Source organism: Microtus ochrogaster, chromosome 2 (genome assembly GCF_000317375.1).
Source record: "Microtus ochrogaster isolate Prairie Vole_2 chromosome 2, MicOch1.0, whole genome shotgun sequence".
NCBI lineage: Eukaryota > Metazoa > Chordata > Mammalia > Rodentia > Cricetidae > Microtus > Microtus ochrogaster.
In genome coordinates this window covers 3250182-3269812 of record NC_022010.1, presented here as the reverse complement: position 1 = coordinate 3269812, position 19631 = coordinate 3250182, and the positions used below count along the sequence as shown (strand labels likewise).

General features: G+C 50.8%; 1 protein-coding gene across 5 annotated transcripts in view; it reads right to left on the bottom strand.

The window, feature by feature from the left end:
• Positions 1-19631, bottom strand: part of Wscd2 (WSC domain containing 2) — a 92810-nt gene that overhangs the window by 14625 nt on the left and 58554 nt on the right. For all 5 annotated transcript variants that reach the window (XM_005344242.2, XM_026783865.1, XM_026783866.1 and 2 more), the window contains exons 4-7: positions 18862-19046; positions 7742-7863; positions 5740-5914; positions 2004-2168 (exon numbers count right to left, since the gene is read on the bottom strand). In XM_005344242.2, the coding sequence (XP_005344299.1) occupies positions 2004-2168; positions 5740-5914; positions 7742-7863; positions 18862-19046 (647 nt within the window). The remainder of the gene's footprint in view (positions 1-2003; positions 2169-5739; positions 5915-7741; positions 7864-18861; positions 19047-19631) is intronic.

Genomic DNA, 19631 nt, shown 5'->3' with positions numbered 1-19631 from the left:
ATCACAGTGTCCCCAAGGTCCCCTCCTGGCACTATCTGGTCATAAAAGAACATAACCAGAAAATCTCTGATGCCAACTCCCCATGTTCCATATGAAGAGCTCAAGGCTCAGGAGTGTGAGGCTCTGAGCCCAGGCCCTGTTTACAAAGTGCTATGAACTTTCAGAATGACGGCCCCTTCGCTCTCTGACACCAGGAGGGAGTTGGTAGAGGAACAGGACCAGCTGTCTAGGCAGCTGCTTCCCTTCCCTCCTTTAAACCTCTGAGGGAAAACAGAACCTCAGAACCCATCTTAACATGCCTTAGCAAAGTGGGGTTCTCTTAACTTGACACAGGAGATGAAACCACGTTAGATCTCTGATCTCAATGATCCTACAGACACCCTTCTCTGAGGGTGGAGCCTACCTGAGACGGTCTGACCTGTCCCCAGCCACCAGCACATAAAGGCAACACAGCACAGGTTCTGCTGAGGGTCTGAGTTCAAATCCTGGCAGTCACTCACTCACACATAGTAGGTGCTAAGTAGCTGAGTACAGAAACCCAAACCAAATACAGAGACCTGGGATCCAAAGGTCCAGGCCCTGTGTGCTCTTTTGTGTTTGTCAACAACACAACTTTGAGACATTCATGGAGAGGGAACCCCAGCTCAGGAATTCCCTCCATCAGATTGGCCTGTGGGGCATTGTCTTGATTAATATTTTATGTGAGAAGGCCCAGCCCACTGTGGGTTCTATAAGAAAACAGGCTCAGCAGCCATGGGGAACAAGCTAGTAAGCAGCACCCTCCATGGCCTCTGCATCGGCTCCTGTCTCCAGGATCCTGCCCTGCCTGAGCTCCTGTCCTGACTTCCTGCACTGGCAGACCATATGACCTGGGGTTGGGAGATGAAATAAACTCAGTCCTCTCTGCACTGGCTTTGGACAGCGTTTAACAGTCAACTGAGCCCTCCAGCACCCCCGCTGGCTCCAACCTTCCACCCCACCCTCCTCTCCTCTTCACTCTCTGCTTCTCATCCTGGGAGATGCTGCTGCCTAGCTTTCCTTAGCCGTGCCTGGCACCCAAGCCATAAGAGCAGAGCTTATTTCCCGTGTGCCCGGCTTGTTACATGCATCAACGTATTCACTTTTATCTCACGATCACGAGGCACAAACTGTTAGCTGTAGTAGGCGCGTGAGCACAGGACCAGAGAGCTGCAGCAGTGTGCCCAAGGGCACACAGCCAGGAAGTGTTCCTCCACTAAAACAGACACAAAGCCGCAACCGAGGGCTATGCACACATAGACATAAAACCCATATAGAGGAGGGCATTTCATGTCCAGTGCCACCCATGATTTCTAGTCCCCCAGTGAGAAGCCCGAGAGTGACAAGGACACGAGAATGAAGTCAGGAAACAGCTGGGCACATTTGAAAAAAATGGTGACTCTGGGGCCAGTTATTTCCCCCTTTGTCAGCCTCCGCTTTCACATCTGGAGTCAGGTCACAGGGTATCCAGGGGTGGCTGAACTCCCCTGAGACTCCTGCGCACAGTTGCATCTGGAAAACCACACAAAGGGAAACCCATTTCTAATATAATGGTGCCCAGGAAAACACAGTGAACAACATCAAAGCAAAGCGTGGTATCCAGCAATACTGTGGGTGAGGAGCCTGGCAAACAGTTGGCACTCAATAAATGCCCTGATGTAAACACAGTTATTATACTTATACTGAGAGCACTGAGCTGTTGGTTACTCAGTATCTGTGGTAAGCTCCGCAGCAGGTGCTTAAGAAGTGGTCGTGGCAACCTAAGTGGAGGAAAGTTAACCAGCACATTAACTAACAGTACTTAGTAATTAATAATTAACTAACAGTACTTAATAGATGCCAACTAGTCAGCAGGCTCAGGACACACCGCAAGTGTACGTCAGACATAAAAGGGAGGACCGCCAGAGCACACAGCGGGCTCTGATGGACAAGCCCCTGCATGCTGAGTGGTGCAGGGTGTCTCCGTCACCTTCCACCCCTCTCACCTTTGTTGTACAGAGAGCCATCGAAGTAGTAACTGCCGGTGTAGAAGCCGGTGGCCAGCTCAATGAGATGGCGGGCCCATGTGTTGCCGGCGCCCGGGAAGCTGGCGAGTGCGATGAGCTTCTTAGACTTGGCTGGGAGGAATCTTCTGTCCATGCACCGATTGTCTGCCGGAGGACAGACAGGCGGGTCAGCACAGTACGCCCCGGAGACATGGTCATACACGGAAGAGGAGGGGCACTCTATGTGCTGTGTCGACAGGAGGATAAGCATCCTCTCCGTTCTCAGCCGTCCCCCCAGCTAGAAAGTCTCTACAGTGAAGACTTTCAACTTGATGGGGCTGAGAGCCCTGCCCACGGGGACCCAGCCCACCCACTGCAGTCCTTACCTAGCCAGAAGGTTCTCTGGTCTCTTTTGTGTTTAGAGGGTCAAGGGTCATCAAGTGACCATGGGCCACCACACTTAAAAGGTGCCTCTCCTTCTATGGAAATGGGACTTAAAAGAAATCCCAATCAATTGTTGCATTGTAATTAATGTTTCCCATTGGGGACCACACTTCCTTCAGAGTGACAGGGGACAAGGGGTGGAGAGAAGTGTAACTCAGTAAAATAGTACTAGGGGGCAAACGGGAGCCTCTGGCTGTGCCCTAGGCAATAATTTACTTCTTTTCATAACAAAAGCTTAGCTGTGGGGGTGGGACACAGAACCTATCCCTTAATTTCCCACTAAACAGAATTCTCCACACAAACCTTCCTGGGAGGTCATGGGCTGGCTCTGTGGTTAGGGCTGTTTTTTCAGCGTTAAAATTTATTTTGTTTCATTGGTTCTGAAGCCCCATAAACCAAGGCAGGAGCTGCAGGCTGTGTTTTCTTGACCCTGGGAACGGTAGACCCAACTGTCCGGCCTTTACACTGGGTTTCACCTCCCTGGAGCACACTCTCCTCACTTCTGACCGCTCAGAGAGGAGTGTCAGCATGCCTGTGAGAAGCCGCAGTTAGGGGTGAAGTCTGAGATCCTGATCACTGGGCTTTGAACCCCATCTCTGCCCTGCTCCAGCTGTGTGGCTCTGGCCACACTGCTCAACCTCTCTGCATTCAGTCACCCATTTGTAAGGTGGTCACCACAGCAAGCATGCCATGGGGGCACTGGAGGGTTCATGGGCTAAGGTGGTGAAGAGGGTTCACAGAGCTGAGCACACAGGTGCTGTTAGTTCCCACCAGGACCACAGGACTTATCGTACAGGAGAACCACGGTGGACCAACATCTGGGCAGTTTACGAAATCTCTGGTGCACACCTCTCCTCAGGGTGGAGGATCTGCTCGAGAGCCTTGGGCAATCTGGGGTGGTTTGCTGGGATAAGAGCAGAGATGCTATCTGCTGTAGAAGAGCCATCAGCATCCAGCAGGGCCTCAGCAAAGTCACTCACAGTGCAGATACTCTGTGTAAGACTCTGTCCTCCAGGCCAGGGCCATGCAGCTCTACCCAGACGCCCGATGCATCCCAGAAACCAGCACACTCCTTCACCTTCACTGAACTGTAAACGAGCCATGGGATTGCCTGCTAGGGACCACCAGACACTTGTACAGGATTGTTATGCAAATCACAAACAGGAATCTGCCACTTCCCTCTAGGGTGCTGGCATGTGAGAGCACAGACTGTCTTGCATGCACTTCTGCTGTGAACACACTTATGCAGTGTCCAGGAGCTTGTCTGTCTATGCATTGTTGCTAGGAGGTAATCTGCCTGGAGATGTACCATTTGCTCTCCAGACTCCAGATGGCTTGGGGATGTTCTTTCCATTGTGAGTTGAGGATTCTAGCATGGTCTTTGGAGTCATCTCTGAAGGCACATTGCTCTCATATGTAGGATTATGGCCAATTCCCTAACCCTCTACTATCTGTAAAATGGGGACAACTCTGCTCATTGGCTAATTATGGCCTTTACATCACAGGGTGGGCTGAGGATTAGCCTGAGGCTGGTGCACAGTGGATGGCCAGCGTATCCATGCTGGTATATATCCAGGGGTTTCCTTAGGTTTTGTTCCAGTGTGAGTACCCAACCCCACACCCACTTCTCTTTGAGATGCCCCAGCCAGGAATAAAGGTTTATAATCTGTCTGTAGCAAGTCCCTCAGCTAGTCTGATGCTCAATTTCCCAGGGAAGGAGGAATGACCATTGATCCCACCTCACAGGACAGCTGTGGGGAGGGAAGTATATATGAAGGCCTTAGCACTGAGCCTGGAGTGGAGTAAGGCCCAAGAAACTCATTATGCCACCTCTCACCAATTTAATCATCACCCTCATCACTATCGTATCATCATCACTATAATCAAACCACATCATGATCAGCACCATCGCCTTCTTTACCAGTATCACCACCATCATCACCGTCACTACCATCACCACCACCATCATTATCATCATTATCCCAGCTTGCTTCTCTGTTGCTGTGACATGAAACCGACCAACGGAAAGGGTCTGTTTGGCTCACATGTCCCAGTTACAGCCAATCACTGAGAGAAGTGAAGGCAGGCACTCAGCAGGAGAAGAGGCAGGAACTGTGGAGAAAAGTTGTTTACTGACTAGCTTTCCACGACTCGCTCAGTTTGCTTTTCTATACAATCTACGATCATCTGCCTAGGGTGTGGTACCACCCACAGTGGGCTAGAGCCTCTCACCTCAGTTATTAACAAAGAGAACGCCCCACAGACTTGCCTATACACAATCTGATGGGGACAATTTCTCAGTTGAGATTCCCCTTTCCTAGATGTATATAGGTTTATGCCAAGTTGACAAAAACTAACAAGCCCAAGTGCATCATCATCACCATTATCATCAACACCACATTATGACCGTCATCACCATTATCATCACCATCATCGTCACCATCATCAACAACAAATCATGACCATCATCAATACCATTATCACTACCTTCATCAACACCAAATTGTAACTACAATCACCATTATCATTATATCATCATCAACACTGCATCATGACCATTGTCATCACCGTCATCATCACTATCATCAACACCTCAAGAAGACTGTCATTACAATCATCATCACAATCTTCATCAACACCGCATCATGGCCATCATTGCCATCACTGTCATCATCACTATCATCAATACCACAATACTGTCATCACAATCTTCATCAGCACCACATCGTGACCATCATCACCACCATCACTTTCATCTTACCATTCCAGCCACTGTCACATCACTACACTTGGCACCCCACACAGGTGGTAGAGAGAGACAAACAGTCAGTGAGGGCTCTACTGGCAAAGAAGGGAAGAGAGGGAAGGATGATCGAGTTGGGGAGGGGAAGAAAGAGAGAGAAGGAAGAAGCTATAGACACAATGATAGAATTCCAGAACTGAAAAGGACCTTGGAGGCCAACCATCTACAGCTTCATTTTCCAAATGAAGAAACTGAGGCCGAGACAGTTGGTGTGAGCTGTTCAAGATCACTGCTGGGTCTGTATTGGAGGAGAGGAGACCCAGGGCTCTTTCTACTCACTCACTCTCACTGCCTCTAAGGGCCCCCAGTGATGAGGGGCAGACATAGGATCATCAGAACTTCCTCTCAGACACTTCCTTAGGAGCCCTAAGCCTAGGCAACGTCACCAGTCCAGTCCTCTGTTCTCTTCTTCCCACGCTGCAGGCTTTAGGAAACAGACCGGCCAGGACACCTCTGGGAAGGAGGGTCTGTCGAGGCAGGCTGGCTTACCTTGGACCTGTGTCTGGTACACAATGAAGTAGCTGGGGTTCCCACAGCTCTCAAACTCTTCAGCACTGCACTTCTGTGCACACAGCTGCTCATCCTCCCGGTCATGAAGAGGGAATCGCGTCGTAGGAAACCCGCAGTGGCAAGCGGTGCCAGCGAGAGCTGCCAGGGGGTACTCCTGGGCATGAGAAGAGAGGGTGAGTCACCTGGTCATTGTACGGCCAACCATCCTCCTCCCGAGACATCAGCAGCTACCCTCCCTGGCAGACTGCCTCCATTCCAGTACTTGTATTGATTAACTGATTATCTGATTCCTTATTTGAAATAAGACTTCAGGATAAACCTGGTATCCGTAACCAGGAAGATCAGTGGAGAAGTGGGTTCCCACACATTCCCACGCAGCAAAGGGAGACCCATAGACTATACCAGCTCTTCCCATCTGTTGACTCCATGGTGAGGTTTAAAAAAAACATTCCAGAAAAGTACTATCTCGTCACTGAACACCTGGACCTTTCCTTTCCCTCAGCGATCACCATAGCAACTCCTTACACAGCATTAGTACCAAATTAGGGCTTAGAAGTCAACTAGAGCTGAGGATGTACAGGGCCTCTGCAGAACCTTGACAATTCAGTAAGACGCAGGCAAGGCAAGGAGTGCTGGAACTCAACCCCAGGACACTAAATGGCTAGTGTTGGTAAATGCTGCCCGGGTTCTGCTGTGAGTGAGCCTGGGGTCAATGCCATCTTTTCTGGCAAAAGGGATTCACTGGGAGCTGTGGTAGAGAGAGTCAGCACTACACAGACACTTTCCCTGGGAACCTGGGAGAGAGTCAAGGGCGCATGCCTCTGTTGATCTTGCCCCTGTCTTTTGTGTGACTGTCACACAGTTCACATCTTGGGAAATGTTGTAAATCATCCATTGATCATGTGTCCATGTGCATACCATAGTGTGCATGCGGAGGGCAGAGGGCAGCATGCAGAAACCAGGTCTCTCCTTCTGCCGTGTGGGTCCTGGGAATCAAACCCAGGTCTTCAAACTTGGTGGCAAGTCTTTACCCACTGAGATATCATGTTTGATGTGGGATTCCCCTCTATACGCTAGGAATATGTTTTATTGTCATTGGTTAATAAAGAAGCTGCTTTCAGCCAGGTGGAAAATCCAAACAGACATAGATGTAGAGAAAGAGTAGATAAGAGTGTCAGGGAGATGCCATGTAGCTGCCTAGGAGAAAGACGCCTGCCAGAGCCCGCTGGAACCTTGCTGGTAAAACATGAGCCCCATGGTAAAATATAAAATAATAGAAGTGGGTTATATTAAAATGTAAGAGCTAGCTAGAAATATGCTTAAACTATTAGCCAGACAGTATTGCAATTAATATAATTTCTGTGTGATTATTCAGGTCTGGACAGCTGGGAACGAACGAGCAGCTCTGCCTACACTTGTTGGCCCAAATCTGTGTGCTTTTAAACCAAAAGGATATAGGTGTGCACACCCAAAGAAGCCTTGGGTTGTCTCCTTTGACCCCAGGCTAACTCTGTCCCGTTGGCTCCCAAACCAGATGCAGACCAGATTTCCCCCTGGTCACAGGTCCAGGAAGACTCAGGAGAGAAAAGCACACAGCACATCCCGTGAGCTCTGCTCCCATGGTGCTCGCTTTCTCAGATAGTTTACAGGAACTCCTTAGATGCAGAGAGAAAGGCAGCATGCACCTGGGTGCCACTGGGCCACTACTGATGTCACTACCTACCTAGGAGTGTTTATTGTGCCTCCTCAGTCCACTCAATCTCACACTCCCTCACCACTAGACGCAAGTAGGCAACTCCTGCACTCTGTGTGACTCCACCGCCTTGAATCCATGAACTAATGTATTCCCGTCTCATCACAGCCATGACCTGTGACCTCATCTCTTGCGAGTGACTGTGACTGATCCAGCTCACATCCTGCTCCTTGGACTTCCTGACACCCTGTCTTTGCATCCCGAATGCCGCAAACCGCCCTAGCTTACCTTCTCTGTGCAGAGGTCCACACACCTGTCTACAGACATGTTTGGCATGGCGACCGTCACAGGCAAGGCCAGGGAGAGGTTGTTCGGTCTGCGGAAGCAGCCCCTGAATACAGCACTTCCATCTGAAGAGGCAGATAGAGCTGTCAGACCTAGGGACAGCTAATTTTGATCATCAACCTGATCGTGTCTGGAACCAATTAAAGCCCAGGAAGCATGCGAGGGATTTTCTTGATTGGATCACTTGAGGTGAGAAGATCCACCCTGAATCTGGAACACACCTTTAGGGGCAGCCCCGTAAAAGGACAAGGAAGAAAGCTGCTGCCTTTGGCCTACTTGCTCTCATTCTCACTGGCAAGTTCATCTGTCTTGTCCCTGAGGCATTCCCTCACTGACATTAGAATCCACATCTTCAGGATCCCAGTGTAGACTGAAGACCAGCAGCTTTCTAGAATTTCCTGGGGCTGGACTGGGGCTGTTGACAATTAGACTCAAGGACTGAACAGCTACCAGACCCTTAGCCTTTCTGTCAGAAGACAGCAATTGTTAGACTATTCAGACCACAGTCTGTATGTAAGTCATTCCAATAAACTCCCTTCTGGAAGGAAAATCTAGACAGTTGCCCAGAGAAAGCAGAATCTGCCTGAGGTCACACAGCAAGTCAAAACAGACAGGAAAAGCACCGGCTTGCTCCTGGTGAATGAGCTCAGAATTTCAGGGGATGCTCCTCTGCCCTGGCATTTGTGTCAAGAGGTGGTCGAGATGGGTTCCCCTTACCCCTTTTCTTTTTTGGCCCCCCTGTGCCTCATGGTGGTGCTGCCCCACTCAAGAAACAGACACATGGCATGCAGGGTTTTTCACACTCTCATAAGGACCAGCACTGCAGGACGCAGGGAGCAAAGCATCTGGCAGCATCCTGGGTACCACCCTTCCTCTCAGCTCCAGGGTCCCTCTTCCTCCCCTGTGCTGGGCTTTAGGGGAAAGTCCCCGACCTCAGACATCTCTGCTGACCCAGAACAGACTCAGATTGGCTGCAAGAGTTGCTATAGTGGCAGGAGATGGGAGGGGACTCTTTTTAAGATCCTTAACCTGGAAACACCCCAGTGGCATAGTAGAAGACTGGGAGCCCACTGCTGTGTCCCCAAGAGGAGTCGCCCCTGAAGAAAACATCTGGAACCATGGTCTTTGGCTGGCTTTGGGGAAGCGAGCCTGGGGTAAGAGTACAGTGGAAAGCTCTGGATTGGGAAATGTGGAACTCTGATGGGTTCAAGAGGGGGGTGAGTGCATCTCTCTTTCTCTAATAAAAGCTCTTCTCTATTCCTTTCCACAATGAATATGTATTTTATGTAAGTAAGAAAAGTAGGATGTGGCCCCTGTGATCTGTTGCAAGGTTCATGGAGCATATTTCAAAATCTATTGGCCTTGGTTTGAGTCTCAGATTTTGCTTTCTTGCAGTGCTGGAACCAACTCAAGTTCCTAGTACAGTCTAGGCTTGCTCTCCCACTGAGTTACACCCCAGCTCTTTACTGCTCAGATCTGGACTTGAATGTTTTTTCCCAGAATCAATCACGACAAAGAACCAAACTCTTGAGCACAGGATCAGGGACTGATGGCACTTACACTTACTGAGCACCATAGAAGTACCAGCATGTTCCAGTCTCCTGAAAATTTTGCAAGGGGCCTAGGGGTGTGGCTTGGTTGGTAGGGGCTTGCCTAGCACGTACAAAACCCTGGTTCCATCCCCAGTACCACATAAACCAGGCATAGGGACAAAAGACTGTAATCCTAGCACTTGGGAACTGGAGGCAGGAAGGTCAGAAGTTCAAGGTCATCCTTGGCTATCTAGTGAATTTGAGGCCAGCCTGGGCTATGGAATGAAACAAACTCCAAAAGTCTGCAAGAGCCAAACTCACTGAGAAAGTTCGATGAGAAACTAAGAAGCAACTGTTGTAGAGGTGCTCCATTCTTCCCAGCTGCTCTCAGAGCAAAGGAAGCTGCGGAGGGCACAGGCCTCCAGCTCGGCGGATCTGAGAGTTGCAGGGCAGATCCACATTCTGGTGCATACACACCTTAGATTCATGGGCTGGCAAGGGATGGAGAATTTCTTCCATGCAGGAGATGCCAGCGTTCAGGAACAGCATGTCTAAATTTTAGGTCTCAAAGATACCCTCATGGTCATTTCTACCATCCGACGCCTGCGGCCTGAGCTCACGGCACTGGCCCACAGCACAGGCATTGCACAGGCTTCCAGGGTTAATTCTTATGTCACGCCAGGGTGTGTGCTGTCCTGTGCTGTCTCAGGTTTCTATCTGGGACAGGAGGGGCTGGAGGCAGCAGCACTGGGAAGAATGCAGCTCATTCTGTGCAGGCCTCAGTTTCCCTGCATGGACATGGGGAGCAGAGACTGGATTATCTTATCAAGAGAGCACTTGGGAAAGTATGGATTCACCTTTGATTAGCACGACATCTGAGGCTTCACCAGCACTGAGAAGGTCGGAACATGGAACCGCATGCCCTGTACAGCACCTCTCTCTAGCACCCAAAAAAGGCACCAATGCCCCACAGAGAAACGCCAGAGTTGCCCATCCAGCTGCATGGGTGGGTACACAGGAGGAAGCCCCCTTAGGCCACCTGGGGGCTGGTGAAAGAAGCTCACCTATTTGCCAGGCAGGGGAGGGAAGGGAAGGGAGCGTGGTGTCTGAACGTAAGGTTTAGAGAATAAGGCAGGAAGCCTACACAATAACCCATATGACCTCTGTTGGCCAGAGAGCTCTATTAGCTGGATGCCAGCTCAGGTCATGGGGCAGTGAGGTGCTGGCTTGGTAGCTGTCACCTTCCTGCTCCGACAGTTCTCACTGAGGCTGTGCTGACCTGGGCTTGGGTATCTTGGAGCCTGTCTCTCTTCATAGTAGCCCTATGAACTGTAGCTGTAGCCCAGCTGTTCTGTGTCCCTTCCTATCACCCTGATGGTGCCTAAGACCCTCAGAAAGGACAGAGTTGAGTCAGAAGGGGAGAAAAGTGTTGAGGTACATGGGAAGGAATGTGTCTGTCTACATCCAAGGGGATGAGGGGATGGGAGGGGATGAGGACACAGAGGGCCTGACCTCACCAAGTGTGTGTGTGGACAGTGGGAAGGTGTGGGTGGGATGTGTGTATTTGAGATTGTCCATGATGGATCTACCTGCTTGGGCACACAGATTCCAGACTTGGAGAGGCAGGTGGGACGCTGTGGGCTTCTTCAGGGCCAGTCCTGGGCTCTGGGAGTGGGTATGTGTCTATCTGCCCTGCTGGATAGCCATTTAGCCATGGCAGGGATCCCTTCACCTAGCTCAGGACAAGGCTGACCTAAGTTAACCTGCCACTCTGGGCTGACCCACAGAATACACGGGGGTCCAGTATTTCCCAAGGGTCCTTTGAGCAGCCAGGTCTGAATCTAAGAGGCAATGTACTTTGCAGAGGGGGAGCAGGAGAGGCGGGCCTTGGCCAGAGTCCATTCCAAAAGGGGAAGTCTCTTCCCAGAAAGGTAAGTGCTTCTGGGGCTGGAGAGATGGCTCAGAGGTTAAGGACGCTGACTGTTCTTCCTGAGGTCCTGAGTTCAATTCCCAGCAACCACATGGTGGCTCACAACCTTCTAAAATGAGATCTGGTGCCCTCTTCTGGCATGCAGGCATACATGGAGGCAGAACACTGTATTGTATATGTAGTAAATAAAGTCTTAAAAAAAACATTTTTTTTTTAAAAAGGTAAGCACTTCTCTGACTTCCCACAGCCTGAATGTTCTCAGGGCCTAGATTAGGAATGATATGGAGGAGCCTTGTAAGCTGCGGCAGGTCCTCCTCTGTATCTGCTGCCCTGAGAAAAGCGGGAGAGAAGCATAGAGTCTCAGCCTGGGCATCAGGAGCCCAGACTGCAAAGAGCAGGGAGAGAATGAGGACCTTGCAGCCAGTGCCGCTGAGAGGAGTCTACTTTGTCCTGTAAGCAGCTGCTCATGAGTGGAGCCAGGGAGAAGGGCTGGACAGGAAGCCCTGATTTCAGATAAGGTGAGGATTGCTGAGCCGCAAAGTGACAGAGACAGCAGCTTGGGGAACAGGTCCAGAGGGCAGCAGGGTGAGAGTCAGCTCCAGAAGCAGCAGTGTCTCAGGTGTAGGATGCTCCTGTTGAGCCCCTGGGGAAGACTGCAGAGCCACAGGGCTCCTGAAGCCCAGGAGATGGGGGAGCAAGTCAGCAAGGATAGGGTCCAACCAATCCTCAGGAGCCCTGGGAGCCCAGTGGAGGCCATTGCTGTCTTTAAGTGACTGTCCACTACAGCCTGGTCAACTGGACACTAAACATGCTAATAGTGGCTGGACTCTGGTCTCCTCACTGCCTTCCTTGTCCCTTCTTTTCTATGGGTCACAAGAATGTCTGCTTACTGTCTCTTAGATTTGAAAATAAAACTGAGGTGGCCAGTGGCTTCCTTTGACCTCTGTGGCATAAAGATATTTGGATTTCCACAGGACTAGATGATGCTTTCGTGCTGGAGAATCTCTGGAGTCCAGGGCAAAGTCGACTTCTCTGGGTTAGTGAATTTAGAGGATCACCTACATGTTTCACTGAGCCTCAGTTTTCCTCATCTGTGAAAGGGGTTGTCCTTTATTTCACTTGTACACACAGAGGCTTGGGACTAAGCAGCAGCTACTGTCCGTATTCCTTTAATACGCACACTCACCCCAGGACAGGATGACGGTGTCCAGACACTATGCTTTAGTGTCTAGAAGAAACTTCCCCTGGAGCCACCCTCAGCCAGACATGGGTTGGAGTCGGGGAATAAATACTCCAGCCTTCTGTTCCTCTGAAGGCTGATGGGGGTTCCCGAGAACTCCAGCGGGCCTAGGGGACTCTCCATGAGTGACTGGCTCCTTAAGACTCTTCACGGGCTGCTTCTGGTCTTGCTACTCCGTTCCCTAGCAGAGGCACTGTGGCACCAGCCTCCAGTCACCTTGTATCCGGGGAAACAGTGTAAGGGCTCAAGGAAGAATCCCTGCTAGAGGCCAGGGTCAAAGCCTTTCAGAGGCCACAGGTCGAGTGACACTTCCCAGTCACGTTCCACCATAGCCCTTACCATAGCAACCATAATGACTGTAACAGCGACTTCCGTGTGCATCATGATGTCACGCGTATTTCATGCAGAGTCTCATTTGTTTTCACAGCAACCCGTGAGACCATGCGAACTATGACCCTGTTCTACAGGCCGAGAGCCCAGGTCCCTCAGCCATCGGGAACAGAACTGGCCTATAGCCCAGTCTTTCTGCACTCACCGGTGCTTTCTAACTTCTGCGTCTCCATGTGAGCTCTGCCCAACGCTAAGGTGGGGCTCTGGAGACCACACCAGCCATGCTTATTTCTAGGATTCTTCTCAGGCTCCATAGCAGGATCCTGAGGAGGTTGCAGGAGCCTGTGCCCCACACTTTGACAATGTCAGCCCTTATTGGCAGTCTATCAGGGACACTCCCCCATTGGCTTGAACTTTTTACTAGAAAGAGTTGAGCAGAGCGACGGCGCACTGCATGCTTTGGGGGCAGGTGCATGAAACCCAGCTACTTCAATGTTATGGCGTGTCGCAAAAAATGAGGTAAATGTTACTGGGCACCAGCTCAGAGGCAGCCATGGAGGAATCCTCCTTGGCTGGAAAGGGGCTACCACCCCCCCGGGTTATTAGGCCAAGTTCATGGTATTAAAGATGCAGGCTAGCGGATGATGCTAGCCAGAAGCTATTCTCAGCCAATGAGCTTCCTACAGTCAGAGAGGCACTGAATACACAAAGAACCTCCCTGTCTAAGAAGGGTTCAAGGTGGCTATTTTTATACATCACCAGAAGATCCTGTGGGTGTTGGAAATCCAAGTAGCTTGAACTAGGCAGCTCTCAGAGCAAACCTGCAGGCTCTGTTAGAAGCAGCGCCACCATGTTGATACTGTCTAGACTCTCACTTGCTTTGTGGCCCCAGTGATGGTTGGGGTTGTCCTTAACTTACAGACAACTCTCAGAGGTTCAGAATGGATCTTTGGGGTGGCCAGAGTCAGTGTAGCACAGAAATAAGAATTGGATTGGAAAAATCCACACCACTCCCTGTGTCTGCCTGCCTGCCTTCATGAATTTTGCTTAGAGAAGCTCCAGCCAAGTCCACCTGTTACGATCAGTACTGTCTCCTGTTAGTGCAATAGTCACCAGTGCCATATGTTAGCTTCTGGCAGAGACAGAGCTGGCAAGGTCCGTCCAAAGAGACACAAGTTTCCTGGACACGCTGGAGGTAGGAGTATCAGGAAGGAAGTACCAGTGAGCGGAAACCAGAAAACAAAAACCACAGAATTCTTCAGACTCTCAAAGATGGGAGTCTCCAGAGCTAACATGGACAGAATTCACTACCCAAGCTAGCAGGTATTTGCGGGATTCTTCAGGGTTATTGTGAATTTCATAAAGACTCATTAAGAAGGGGAAGGGAGGAAAGGTGAGAGTAGGGACCTTAGTGGGGTGGAAGAGGGGAGGGGGAGAGGAGCAAGGTGGACGAAAGGACTGAGCCCAGGGAAAGCTGGGTGACAGTCACGGGTTTGAATTGCACCAGAGGGCGGTCAGCACCGTGGACAGCCACACACAAGGCACCCTGGGAACTCCCCTGGCTCAGCACAACTCTCAGCATCTTCTCCACGGGAACCCAGCATCTTTCAGGCAAACGCAGCCCCTTGTGACCTCCCAATTAATCACAATGTCTCCGACCACCAGCTGGTCCGTCCCTCGGGGAGAGAGCTGAATTGGATGGCATGTTTAGCAAACTGGTGAGACAAATGCAACCTCACCAAGAAGATAATCCATTTCTAGGTTCTTTGACATCGAGTGAATCTGCGTGCCCCAGAGCCTGTGTTAAGGCAGAATGGCAGGGCATCTATAGGGATCGACCTGGCCCACCTCTGAATATCCTCACTGCTTGCTGCAGGAACAAGCGACCCCCTCACAGGCCCATCCGTGTGATGCTCAGGGAATAAATGCCCAGTGGGATCTTGAATGGAAGTGTTCTGTGTGTTTTCTCAAGAGACTCTGCAAATGGAGTCTTGTTTCTGCCCTCTCCATTTCCTGGAAAGGTCACTTGCTTCTTCACCTATGTAACCTGTGCTATTGGTCATGAGCCAGTGACTTGGACGACACACCTATCTTAGTTGTTTACGGCTAAAGCAGATCCCAGGTATGAGAGTCAAGGGTGCTTTGGAGTCGGGGCAAAGGCAACAGAGCCAGGAGACAGGAAACGGGTCAGGGGTGAGGGATCAAGGGAGAAAGAAGTTAGCCAAAACTGAAACCTTATAGAAGCGATGTTCCAAATGGGAGTCAGAAACCCATTCCAGGCATTCGCAGTCTGCGGAGGGCACCATGGCATTGGAAAGACATGCCGGTCACGCCTCCCGGTGTGCGTCCAGGCCTATTCAGGTCTAGACCTCTTTGCCAAGATTTCCCCCATGTTCCTTGGTAATGTGTCTCAAATCTGGGTGTTCTTTCCTTCTTTACTAGAGAAAGTTTTATCCACCATTTGAGGATCCCCACCAAATGTGCTGCCTTCTATGATGTCTGCCAGAGTGTCCCATGGAGTCATTTCTGTTCTCTGTATATCAGTTTCCACAGCGTACAATGGAGACAGATGAGGAAGATTATTCCAATGAGACATTAGTGGAATCTGGACTGTTGCTTCTGGCTGAATGCTGGTTTCTGGCTCAGCTAGACTCTCCCCAGAAGAGGATTCCACTCAAGTGTCCCCTTGGCTCCTTCAGGCTGCCTCTGCTTACTCCCAACTGGCATCCAACTGCTACCCCAGGATTGTGGCTTCCCTGGAAGAGAGGCTACACCTCCCACGCTGCAGCTACATGAAAGTGCACAGTGCCCTGCTTTTCCATATGCCACACTGCTGACTGCTGAGTGGGAGCCTAGAAGGCATCCTGTCTGGACATCTGGTCAACCTCCTGTCTTCTTGCTCACAGCACCTTCACTCTAGTCTCAAGGGAAGCAGCCTCGAGGCTTGGGCTTTCTTTTAGTTCTCTGGTGGATGGCTTCATTCCTTGCGTACCACCCTCTGGTGAGCAGAGGGTGTAGAACTCTTCTCTGGGTAGAAATGACCCCGTCTCCTTTTAGACACAATACGACAGGCAGTACGATGCCACACTCAGGGCACTTTTACTATCACAGAGATGGGCAGGCTGAGTAGGGAGGATGCTTTCCTGCCAGCCAGTCCTCCCTCCTTGTGTAAAGACCACTTCACATAAGAGATCCCCACCACCTATGTGTGTTATATATCTCATCCAATTGAGAAGCTTTTGGTTTAAGTGTTACACCAGAGGATTGGGGGTCGTGGTGTCCCAGATTATCTAGTTAGCAAGACACACAACCTAAATCTTTCCCACCCATCACAGGAGCATCCACAAGCAGCAGCAGCAGCAGCAGCAGCAGCAGCATCCTCTCTAAGCGACTGTAACACTCTGAGGCCGTCTATTCAGATGGTCAACATATTACCATTTTAATGACTTGATATCAGTACAAATGAAGTCAGTCATGAGGATGAGAAATCTGCCACTTACTTAGAACCTTGTTGCACCTATGGTCAGACCCAAGCCCACCGCACAGGTTTTTCTCTAGCTGAGATTTCCTCCCTCCGCACTCTGCCAACTGGATCTTCAGACATGGACCAAATGGGGTAAGCATGCATTTGCAAACTGGTGACAAGCACAACCCTGTTAGCAGGAGGCCACCAAAGCTCAGGAACTCAAGCCCTGAACATATCACCCAGTGACAGACTGTTATAGAGACAGCCTCAGAGAAGACACCCTGTCCCCACAGCCAACCAGGAACAAAGCTCCTGCCAAACTCAGCTGTGCATTCCTGCCTCAGTGTACCAAGGATGGGGGCTATGGACCAACAGCCTGGAATAGCCTGTGGGCATCGTAGGGATGTAGAACCCAGCTGTGTCTGGTAGTTCAGACCTGTTGTTCCAGCTACTCTGGAGACTGAGACAGCGGCTTCACAGGTTCAAGGCTGCCGGGGCTACGGACTGTTTAAGGATGAAGACAGGTGTAGAGAGGAGTTATCTAGCATGTCTGTCTGAGATCCTGGGTTCCATGCCCCGCCACTGCAAAAGCCAAAATCCAAACCAAACGAGGTCATGGTAGTTTGAATGAAAAAATGTTCTCCATCATCTCCAGGCATCTAAAGACTTAGTTCTCCAGCTAGTGCTGTTTGGGGGAGCTTCTGGGGAGGTATGGCCTTGCTTGAGGAAGTATGTCACTGGGGGTGAACTTTGAGAGGTTTTTTTTTTTGTTGTTGTTGTTTCTGTTTCTTTGTTTATTTTTGAGATAGGGTCTCAGTCTGCAGCCCTGGTTATTCTGGAACTTACTCTGTAGACCAGGCTGGCCTCAAACTCAGAGGCCTGCCTCTGCCTCCTGAGTACGAGAGAGATTAAAGGCGTGCGCCACCACACCCAGCCCTGGACTTCGAGATTCAAAGCCTGGTGTTATCTCTGTTTGCTCTCTGCTTCATGCCTGTGGCTGAGATGTGATTGCTCAGCCTTCTGCTCCATGCTCTTCTCTTTCTAGAACCACAAGCACAAATAGACTCTTCCTTCTCCATGCTGCCTCAGCCACAGTGTTTTACCACAGCAGGAGAAAAGTGACACGTACAGAAGCTACTCCATTTCATGAAGTGAAGTCTGAAGTGGAGCCTGGCTGACAAGCCCCAGGAGCCTGTGCCTGGCTAGTTTTATGTCAACTTGACACAGGTTCAAGTCAGTTTGGAAGAGAAAATGCCCCTGCCACGTTGGTCTGCCTGTACTGTACTTTCTTTGATGACTGACGTGGGAGGGGCCCAGCCCTGGGTTAATGGTTCCGGGTGGTATAAGAAGACTGGGTGAGGAAGCCATGAGGACTAAGCCAATAAGCCGTGTTCCTTCATGGTCTCTGCTTCAGTTCCTGCCTTGAGAAGAGCCTGACAGTCTGGATGAGGGTCTGTGAGGTGGAAGTGAGATTAACCCTCTTCTCCCAAGTCGGTTTTATCGTGGGGTCTAGCACAGCAATAGAAACCCTGACGAAGGCGAAGCCCTTGTGGTTTTTCTTCCTGCCTGTGTGGGCCTTGGCAAAAGTCCTTCAATGCATAAAGCCTCATCCCCTCTCTGTGGATAGCAATGGTTGCCAGTGGCAACGCCTGGGACAGGCTATGGGAAGAGACCTGGAGTCAAGCCTGACCTGAGCTTAGCACCTGGTTACCAGTGGACTCTTGACAAGCAGATAAGAACTGGAACTCAACACCCCCTGCTTAGGAAGGGGCTATGGGACAGCGGCTGCAGCAAAGATGTCTCCTGCCTCTCCCACCACCTATTCTCCTTGGTTGCAAACTACCAAGCTGGGAACTCTGGCAAGCCCAGGGGAATTCTGAGAAGTCAGCGGAGATAAAGAAAGTCCCCCACTGCTCAGAGTTGTGGCATTGCAATGGGTTTCTGGTCTCAAATGGAAGCAAGTAAAAGCAATGCCTCAGGCTTGCCCATCCTCCCTCCTTCCCCTTTCTTCTTCCACTTCTTTTTATTTTGTGGTCCTGGAGATTGAACCCAGGGCCTTGTGCATGACAGGCAAGTGTTCTACCACTGAGCTACATCACCAACACCCTCCCACCCCTTCAACTTGTTTTGAGACTGGTTCTCACTATGTAGCCCAGGCTGGCCTCAAACTCTCTCTGTAGCCCAGGCTGATCTTGACTTGGAATCATCCCCCACCAGCCTCCCCAGCAGCAGGGATGTCAGGCCTGTGCCACGAGGTACGGCTTTCCTTGTGCCTACTTCCAAGGCCACTGTGAAGATAGCATGAAGTGCTCGAAAAAGGACAAAGGCTTTGTGCTCTATCTCAGAAGAGACAGGCCAAGATCAGGTTCAGCCTCAGGGCAGAGGAGAGCAGGGACACAGGAATGTTGAGTGGCTGGAGTGGACGCTGGGGTGGGAGGGGAAGCCTATGGTGGCTTCGGGGTGATGGGGGCGTCATAGACGGCGCAGGGCAGACATTAAAGATGAGAGCAGTGGGCAGTGGAGGGCTAGTGTGCCCCAGCAGAGGGGAGGGAAGGACTCACGTACACCTGCGGGCAGACTCCTGGGCCAGCTGTAAGCGGTAGACCGAGAGGCGGTTGACCCCACCACACACGCTTCCTCGCTCGCCCTTGCAGTCCATATCACACTCGGCTTCGCTCACGTTGGCTGCCTGGATCTTGTGGCCACAGTAGCACTCGGCGCCGAACTCCAGCCCAGCATACAGGTAACCCCTGGGGGAGGCAGGTGTCAGGCAGGACCACACGGCCAGGGAGACCCCAGGGGACGGGAGACACCCTAGGTAACAGGACCCGGGAGACTTTGGGGTACAGGGGATGGACAGAGTCTCCACGAGGCATGGAGACCAAGGAGTGAGAGCACATGAGACCTCAGAAAGGGGACAAAGGGGCTGGAGAGGCAGAGAGCTTGGAGGAGGAATAGGAGGTCATAACTACTACAAAGGGAAGGACAACCTGTTGGGAGTCACAGAGGGTGGGGAGTCAGTGGGCCTGAGGCACCTGGAGGGGGGAAGGAGAGAACATCTTGGGGATACCCACCAGCCCTCATCACTGCCTGCCGTGCTGTATCCCCATAACACTTCCCATGTCCATATTAACACACTCACACATAACACACAATTCACTCTATACGCATACAGATTCACTTATACATATACATTCCCAGATACTCATACACATTCACTCATATACACATATTAACGCATTCACATACAAGTACAAATTCACACAATCACTCATGTGCACACACGTATTCACTCAAACATTCTGTCTCTCTCTCTCTCTCTCTCTCTCTCTCTC